Source organism: Rhinolophus sinicus, linkage group LG07 (assembly GCF_036562045.2).
Source record: "Rhinolophus sinicus isolate RSC01 linkage group LG07, ASM3656204v1, whole genome shotgun sequence".
NCBI classification, from domain to species: Eukaryota; Metazoa; Chordata; class Mammalia; order Chiroptera; family Rhinolophidae; genus Rhinolophus; species Rhinolophus sinicus.
The window spans coordinates 123,413,099-123,422,712 of NC_133757.1; the positions used below are offsets into that span (position 1 = coordinate 123,413,099).

The 9,614-nt window shown below is 41.7% G+C and overlaps 1 protein-coding gene across 6 annotated transcripts in view; it reads right to left on the reverse strand.

Moving 5' to 3' along the window:
* AFG2A (AFG2 AAA ATPase homolog A) overlaps positions 1-9,614 on the reverse strand; it is a 275,426-nt gene that overhangs the window by 264,767 nt on the left and 1,045 nt on the right. For 4 of the 6 annotated variants that reach the window (XM_074338543.1, XM_074338542.1, XM_074338541.1 and 1 more), the window contains exons 2-5: positions 5,566-5,687; positions 4,360-4,517; positions 3,804-3,827; positions 409-467 (exon numbers count right to left, since the gene is read on the reverse strand). In XM_074338543.1, the coding sequence (XP_074194644.1) occupies positions 409-467; positions 3,804-3,827; positions 4,360-4,517; positions 5,566-5,687 (363 nt within the window). Of the gene's footprint in view, positions 1-408; positions 468-3,803; positions 3,828-4,359; positions 4,518-5,565; positions 5,688-6,076; positions 9,279-9,614 lie in introns of those variants that run through there. The other 2 variants (XM_019741389.2, XM_019741388.2) reach the window with 2 other exon arrangements.

The following is a 9,614-nucleotide window of genomic DNA, read 5'->3' on the forward strand; positions in this document are numbered from 1 at the left end:
AGATTCTCTGAAATTCTCTACACGCCATACATCTAAAATTCTATCAACTACAACAACAAACAGCCATGCACCCCACCTTCGATAATAAACTAATCTAAAATGGTACACCTCAACCAACATGCCAAGATGATGCTTCTCCCTGGAAAGAGCCAGAGCTCAAGGGCTCAAGCCTCAGTTCTTGCACCGACTTTGTGCAGACAAGTCATATATTCTCTCTGCTATTCAACTGCCAATTAATACACTGGGGAAAAAACCCCAAATCCCTATCTTAAAAGGACAGTAATTCATTGAGAAGAATATTCTCTACATTGTTCTGAAGAAAACTATTACGTATACAAGACCTTGAAGACCCATTATTTGCTGCTGCCTTGCTTCTTATAATTTAAAAAACTGTTCAAAATGTCTCACCTAGTTTTCTCAGAAGACAATCAGCTAATTGTTCTTCATTAATCTCCACATTTTTGTCACTGTAAAGGGTGGATGTGGGGTAAACAGAAAAAAAAATTAAGTACAAGAGAAACTAAAAGTAATGCAAATGACAAGTACATAGTTGTAATGTAGACTTAATCAAAAGTGTAATTAGTTTACAACCTGGAACAATTTACACAATTTTGGAATGATTTACAATTTCCAGGTATTTCTTATAGCCATGAAAATGTCATTTGCAGTTTGGTGTCTTACAGGCCTCAATCCGTGTTCTTTAAAACACAGGGTATGATCCATTAATGGATCATGAAACCATTTCAGTCAGTCCCATCCAGCACCTTTTTAAACAGAATACAAAATGTCAGAGTGAAGAAGGAATATGTCTCTGTGAGTCCAGACTTTGGAGTGAGTGAGTACCGGGATTGTGTCTCGTGAGACCCAAGAATGGAAATACAGACCCAGGAGAGGCAAAGAGTTTTAAAAACAGACGAGTTTATTGAAAGCAAAGGGTTAGAGCTCCCGAGCAGGAGGGGGTCCTGAATGGGGGTGCCCCATGACTGAAGCAAAAGCCCTTAATTTTATACCTTCCCTTGCCTGTTTGGGGAAGGGGAACTGTTTGAAGAAGGGAACTGTTTGAAGAAGGGAACTGGCCTGTTCTAATGAAATTCGTCTACCAGGTTTGTTCTGCTTGCCCATCCTGAAGGAATTAGCGAAATAACCCACTCTTATTTATCAGATATGCTCCATTTGTCAGGCCAAAAGGAATTTTATGATTAACCTCAATGCTTTGTTACATTTTGTCCTGGAGCAAAGGAGTGATTTCAAAACCTGGAGTTTTAGGATATGGCTGTCTTTATTTATTCCACCAGGGACCACCCTGTCTACCTAGGGACATGCTAGCTAACCTGTCTGAAGAGTACATCATACATAGAAAGGGTAAATACTGCCCTGTAAAACATTATTTTATTAGACGCACATATATCTATATACTAATGTGCATACAGGTATACACGTGTGCAAATGTGCACTGTTTAAGTATATCTACTGTAGATGGCTATGTACAATGAATCACAATGAAAAGTGTATTTTTTATTGTCAGTCAAAAACATTTGAAAAACACTGGCCTAAATTAATCATTCCCTCACTGACCTTGCCTAACTTGAACAAAGGCTTTTATTATTAGAATAAATAGTTCACTTCATTCCCTTTGCATAATGTATAAATTATCTTTCAGGAAAAATAAATCCTATATAGCACATTAGCTGAAGAGGCAGAAATACGAAAAAGGAGAGTAATGGTGCAATGGAAGTTTATTCTCGAGGAAGGCACGCCTAAGGAAAACGAGAACTCTTCTTCTGATGGGTAACTCATCTTCTGACAGGAAGGTTGCTCGTCTGAGTACGGGAAGTAGGCACACCTAAAAATCACTGCACTTGTAAAGAAACGTTCCTGGCGAGTTCTCAGATCATGTGCAGCAGAGGCCACACAGCGGTGGAGGGGTGCAGGAGAGCTCAGGAGAGATGTATCAGCAGGCCCATCTGGGCCGGGTTCTCCAACCACTTTCTCAGTAACAAACCAATGCAGTCCATCTTCATTATCTGCAAATTCCCCACGTGCAAATTCACTGACTTGCTAAAATCTACTTGTCAGCCCCCAATCAATACTAGCAGAGCTTTCCCAGTCACTTGTGGACGTGAGCAGAGCAGGCGAAAAAGTTAAGTAAAGTTAAGTCACCCAACACTTTCAAGGCTGAGGGTGAAAAAGACCTCTTGTTTCATCTCTTATCAGAGATGACCAGAGAGGCAGTGTAGCAGAGAGCAGAAAGTTCTAGCTCAGGGGCCAGTGGGAGGGAGGTTGAATCCTTGGGCCAATGGGGGGGGGGGTGAATCCCTAATATGGGCATCTGTGAGTGGGGTGGCCTCAGGCAAGCTACTTAACACTTCTGATCTACCTCTTCTCTTTTGTAAAATAAAGAAAGTAGAATACACCAGAATGAGCTGTTTTAAGGATTTAGGATTATAATCTACATAAAATGCAGACATATATATATATATATATATATATATATATAATTTAAATGGTTCAGTGTTTGCTAATCCAGTGTTCGTGGCAATTTTATAGAACAAAACTACCACAAACAATAAGAATGGTCTGTGTAGTCACATAAAAGAGAAAGAGCACAAGGAAGAAATTTCATGAATCAAATATATGTATAAACTAAAGAGGAAATCATGTGTCTCCCTAAATGCTTAAATTTACTTGTTTATAGAACTCTGAACCAAGTTGTACTTAAATTGTTTCTATTTATTAAACTCTGAATAGAGATATTTAAAAAAGCAGAAAAAACACGTTTGCTTTTGAAAGAGAATGGGTGCAGATAAAATCATTTCCACTAGAAGGAGCTCTAAACTTTCTAATGAAAAATTTCTAATACTGTATAAGTTAAGCAGCAGATAAAAATTACTGATTTTTCTTGGAAATTAAGTTTCTTGTCTAAGCTCCCCTGCCACATTTAAAACATACACATTTTTTTTTTAAATAAAAATTTTTAAAACCAAGCTTCCATTTAAAACACAGTAGGTGATCATTATTACATAAGGCTGCTGTGCCCTCAAGGGTTCACACAAGTTAGTAGGTCATAAAAAACCCAGCTACTGAGGACGGACTGCAGCCCTGCCTGCAAACAGTGAAGAGGAACCCTGCGCAGTCTGCACAGCAGGGCTCAGTAACGCCTACAAGGGCGGGCAAGTTACTGCTCACGGAGCCGTTTCCTCATCTGAGAAAAAGGGTGAGTATGGATACCTTGCAGGATATTTCAAGGATTAAATAAGAAAAAGGGAAAAAATGTGTGCGCGTGCGAGATAGTACACAACTGGTCCTCAACATATGTGGTGTTCCTTTTCCTTTCTGCCTTTTATTTACTGTTTGTTATATGGTTATTAAATGCTCTGAAAACATCTTCCTGTTTTTAAAGGAAAAAATGTGCCAAAGCTCCAGTTTGGCGTCTATGAAACTAGCAAAAGAGAAAACATTTTTAAATAAAGATAAATTGGAAAATGTTTTGTGATTACTGCATGTAATACAGACACATCCCCAAAACTATTACTAAGGTGATATGAAAGTATCAAAAGATGCTTTTTTAAAACAAACTTTGATACGGTGTTCATAAAATGAGTCACAATCCTGTCAGACACAGAGTTTCCAGGATGGGCTATACTCTTTGATAGGTTGATTCAAACAATTAGTCTTTGGTGAGGGACTACTTAAAAACCTGATAGAAATAACTTTCACTAGATTGAATAATCATGGAGTTAAAATAGACAGTCAGGTACTTTGCTCGCGCAGTCTTAATTAAAACTTGTTTCTTGCCTACTCACCGTAATCTACTCCCTTCTTTACAACTGTAAAAAAGACAAGAAGCCCTGATTATACTGCAAACCAAAATGAAAAACAGCGTTAAACATTCATCAGTAATAATTCCTCTCACGACACTGTCAGAGCATACTCGAGTGACAGGACATTAGTCCCTAGTCCCTAGGTTACACAGCACTCACCTAGCTTGTGTGTCTAATAAATACGGTAGGCCACTCGCCACTCAGCACATGTGGCCATCGAGTGCTTAAAATGTGGCTAGTCCAAACTGAGATGTGCTCCTACTGTAATATACAGACTGAATTTTGAAGACTTAATTTGAAAAACTGAATGCAAAATATCTTATTGATCGTTTTTATAGTTATTACAAGTTAGAATAAGATTTTATATACATTGGTTAAACAAAATACACAATTACAATTAATTCCATCTGTTTCTCTTTACTTTTTAAATGTGGTTACTAGAAAATGCAGAATTACGTATGTGGTTCACATTTGTGATTCTTGTTCAACTATTCCTACCCGGCGGTGCTGATGCAGCCACCAAAGAAAAGAGCCAAACCTGAGTGCCACGTCCATCTCCTCAGCCTGCAGCACAGCACCCAGAAGAGGCTGGACCCGGATGGTATCACCAACCCTGACACCCACATTCTTCTGTGCGATATCACTCAGGCCAACCTTGCCTCCAGGAAATCCGGACACAGGCCAGGCCGTATAGACCTGCCCAGAACACAGAAAATGAGATGGTGAGAAAATAAATACTCATAGAACATCATTACTTTATAAGGCAGGTAACTAAGCACAGCCAAGGACGTGGAGCTGCAGACACAGTCCTCACCCAAAGGCGCTACAATCTGACACAAGTCACCCAGAAAGGTTTTATAAATATTACATCTTTTTGTGAAGGTTAGGAAAGATCCCACAGTGAAAACGGTGGAAGACGTGAAAGGTGGATTTCGGAAAGGAGACAAAGGCATTAGCAGGTGAGAAGAGGAGAAAAACACTGAAGGCAAGCTACCCATCAGGTAGGCCGGCCTGGAGCACATGCTGCGCGCAGGCAACGTGAGGGGCCAGCCTAAGGGCTTCGTGGGAACCTGGACCTCACCACTGAGATGTGAGGGAGAGAAGCGACCATTTCTAGCTCCAGAAGGTGGGCTGAGCTCACGCATTTGCAGTGTTCTCTTCCACAAGACACAGTAAAGGATTTTTAAAAGTATAAGCCCAGAACAACGAAAAGAATGGGAGGTGTGCCATCAGCCGATAAAAGCTTTCGAAACCTTTCCAGAGGGCCCCAGTGGATGAGAGAACCTGTGTAATGAGCAGCAGAAGATACGGAGGGGCAGGGGCTGGCAGCAGAGAAGAAAGCCAAGCTGCCAAACATGACCCAGAAAAAGGTCTGGGCTTAGACTCTCAGGTCCGATGAGTGGCAGCAAGGAGAAACTCAGCTGAAAACAGGGAGGGTGATCAAATATTTGTATGACCTTCAGACCCTAAAATAATTTCTGTAGAGAAATATAACTAACAGACTGGGAGAAAGAGGGACGATCGTATGTGTCTCACTACCTCCCAAGGAAAGACCTCTCTCCATTACAACATTCAGGGGCTGTAGTCCCATGGCAGTCGTAGACTTCAAACAACGGGAAAGTTTATAATAAAGATGCAAGGGTCTTTTAAAATATAGATTTTCATTTATTCCTGTATGTGTTGAAAATTAGAATCACAAACATGGCAAATCTCTCTAAACTACGGGAATGAAAAGAACTCTCACCTCTTGCTTTCCGTGCAAACTGGTAAGCAACACCGGTCGGCCTATACATGTGTTTGCAGACTTCATGGTGCTCAGCCCAAGTTGAACAAGGGAATTCTGGAATTTTTTAGGAACTTTGTCATCTACCAAGAAGGAAAAGAAAATGATCTCGTACCGTTTTATAACTGAAGTTAAAGCATGCTTTCTTGTGGAGTAAATAAAAATCCTCTCTCCATCCACATAATCACACAAAGGCACTTACATTACCCTGGAGAAAGCACAGCTGTGATCCTTATTTTAACAAACGGACTTGACACCAAACCTTTTTAAGGCTCCACTAACAGTAACGTGCTAACTAAAACTGGATGTTTTATGAAGTGAGTTTTAGTTTTCATTATTTAAAAGAAAAATCTTTAGTTTCATCAAGAAGCGAGCACACTTGCAACAAGGCGTCTCCAAGCTTCACGCACTAGATTCGAAGTCGAGTTGGTCCCTGGTGGAGAAAGGCTTGAACAGGGACCTGGTACATTACCTGACTAGAGGATTCGTCATGTTTCCACTTCTGACCCACATAATGGCCATCAGCTCTTCTTCTTCTCTATTCCCAAGAACACACGGATGATAAGACAGTAACACCTTGGGCAAACACACATGCACTGACTGAAACGACCAACTTTTGGCCAGAGGGGCCCTGAATTTAGCCCAATTACCAACACCTCTGAAAACGATGTGCTAAAATCTCCACTCCTTTCAGCTCCACACTTACTTATAGCTGTCCCTACCCTGTCCTCCCAACACCCCATGCTGCCAGATACTGACACTGAACGTCATAATATTCATTTGTTTGACAGTCTGACTTTCTCCTAAACTATGCTGCTTTGGGGCTAGAACTGAGTTCTATTTACTTTGCATCTCCAATGCCTGGACGTGCATTAAATATAGTAGCTGCGTAATAAATATCTGTGAAATGAATGAATGCAGTAAATGAGTACACAGAATTTTTCTTTACAGCACAAAATCCATGAATCAATAAAATTTTAAGCTGCCACAAACTGTTATACAATGCATTATAGACACATACGTGATCACAGAATGCTAATATTACTGTTCCTTAATAATCAAAAGTAATTAAAAAGTAATTAAGTCAATAAAAGCAAAAGCAAAAAGTGTCTCTAATTTACATTACTCTCTACCACTATCAAATAACTTCCCAACACGTTTATTCTGCTCCTGTCATCAGATAAACATCTGCTGACATCAGATAAACAAAGCATTTCACCGAGCTAAGACCAATAGTACTGAGTATAAAATAAAATTAGCACATTGCATACTAAGCGAGCTGCGAAGCAATTCAGCTGTGAACACCGGGTTTCCTGCGCAGCAGATGGATCCGCAGCAGAGCATCCTGGGTGATGATGGCCTCATGACGTTGTTTCTGCCACTTTTTTCTTCCTGAACTTCAGCGAATTACCTACCCTTCCCTTGGGACAGTTACCTCACAGGTGTATCAGTCCTCAGCAGGATTCCAGGTTTCCTTCTCATCCCTCCATCCTACCCTAGCTTCGCCATGCACCGGGACTTGACCAATCATGGACTTCTCGACACACCGCCACGTCCTCCTATCACCCATGGCGGTCACGGTCAAATCCCATCCCCGGCCTGACTCCCAATGCATCTCCATTGTATGTGCTGCTTACAGCACGCAAATCTACTCAAGCTGTCCTCCGTACACTTCCCTTAACACTTTAAAAATATATCTCGTTCTCCATTAACTAACTTCACGTTCACCTCTGTGCCAGGTAAACTAATGAGATAGTAAAGGTAATTTCAAACGACCATCCACCTTCATTCAGTCATTCAGCAAATATTGACTATGTGCCTACTACATGGCAGATACTCCGCTAGACACTGGGGACACAAAACCAGGCACAGTCAGCGGAGCTTGCAATCTAATAGGATAAGACAGTTATTAAACAATCACTGAACAACTGCATAATTACAAACTAAGATTAACGCAATAAACAATGACTCAGAGCGCTAGGAAAGGCTTTAATGTGGGATCTGATCTAATTTGGAAGAATAAGAAAATGCTTCTCCAGGTAATGTTTCAATTCAGATCTGAAGGAAAAGTAGGAATTAACTAAATGAAGAGAAAACAAAGATACTTCTTGAAAGAGAACAGCATGTACAGAGGTCCTGGGCAGAAGGGAGCGGGGCACATGGGAGGGAAAGAACACAGGCAGAGCAGTTGGAAACAAGAAGGTGTTAAGTCAAGTTCAAGGGCAGAAGGCTGTATCAAGCTGCTGGCCTTTATTCTGACAGCAACTGGAGGCCAGTGAGGGCTGAAAGGCAGGGTGGTGACAGGACCTTCGTTTAAAAGATCATTCTGGCTGCAAAGTAGAAAGAACTGGAAGGCTAGTGTAGTGAGTAGTCCAGGTGAGAAGATGGTGTCTGGGATCAACGTGGAAGCAGTGGGATCGGAGTGAAGAAGAGGAATGTGGAAAACAGGTGATACACAGAACTTAGTGGTGGCCTGAATATGTTAGACGGAAGAGAGAGAGGTGTCTCAGATGACTCCTAGGTTTCTGAATACTGAAACGGGAAAAACTAAAAAGGGCTAGTTTGTTCTGTTGGAGGAAATATAAGTTCTTGAGGTTGGTCTTGAAGTACCTTTGAAAAATCCAAGAGAAAAGGTATAGTGCAGTGCTATTCAAAGTGTGGCCCGCAAACTATTTATTACTGGTTCATGAGGAAGTACAGAAAAAGAGAATATATGTTTACAAGCTTTTATTGCAATTCGACAGAGTAATTTTCCATCTGTTGAATCTAATACAAATTTCTACTTTTTAACCTTTTCCAGTAAATTATGTTTATTGTATTTTACAAAAGTGCTGATCTGTGACATATTGTAACTTTTAAGACCTTCCCTATAGAGTTTGAAAAAGAACTGGTCTGGAAAACAACTGACTCAAGACTCAGAAATAGTACAAATCAGAAATATAAATCTGAAAATGATGAAGGTATAGACAGGAAACTCTGGGCATTGAATGAACCCGCCAAAAAAAGATTTATAGCGAGAAAACGTCCAATCCTAGGACTGAGAATTGAAGAACACCAACATTTGACGAGCAGGTGGGAGAGGATGAGCCTGCAATGGAAACTGAGGACGTACCAACAAAAGAATGAAGAAAAACTTGAAAAGATGAATGACAAGTCAGTCAAGAGGCAAAGTGTTCCAAGGAGGAAATGGCAGACAAAGTCCAAGGCCGCAGAGAGCGCAAGTGGGGTTAAGCAATGAAAACTGTCCACGGGATCTCGGCACGTGGCGATGATGGGGGACCACGGCAGGGACGGTTTCCAGGGAATAGTGGGGTGGAGGTCAAACAGGAGTGGGCTAAGGAGAACCTCCGAGATGCGGAGGCACAGACAGCTCACGCCATTCAAGAAGTCTGGCGATGCCGGGCGGAGAGATAAGGCAGTGGGAGCGAGAGAATGTGGAGCTTTTTTGTTTCTTTTTAAGACGGAGGAGAAATCGGCAGGTTTCAATGTCCACGGGGAGGACCCGGCAGAAAACGGGAGTGAACACTCAGGACAGAACAAGTTGTTCTCTGATCCCCCAAGGGAGACTAAAAACACACATTGTCCTCAGGGTCTGCATAAAACAAACACAATGTTACAAGTTTATCCGCAACCAGTTCTTCACAGCTTCAACACGTAGGGGCTTCACGGAATACACGACCTTTCGGATAAATCACTCTTCCAATTCAAGGGGGCTGTGATGTGGGATGACGGCTTTCGGGCCAAACACAGCTGAACTCAGACACCGCCTCCATTTTGTACCCGTGTAACCCGGGCCGGATCACCGCGCGCTTTTCTGCGTCTGCAAAGTGGGCACAATCACACAGCACCCGTGTCCCAGGGCGTCTGTGAGATTAAATGAGGTTGTGAGTGGCACACCCAAGCTGTACCGCTAACACCAGTGTGCGATTACCACCAGGACCTCTCACTGCTAAGGCGCAGTCCTGTCCCTTAGAAGGGACGTATCCCCATCTGCACCGACCGGGTATTCG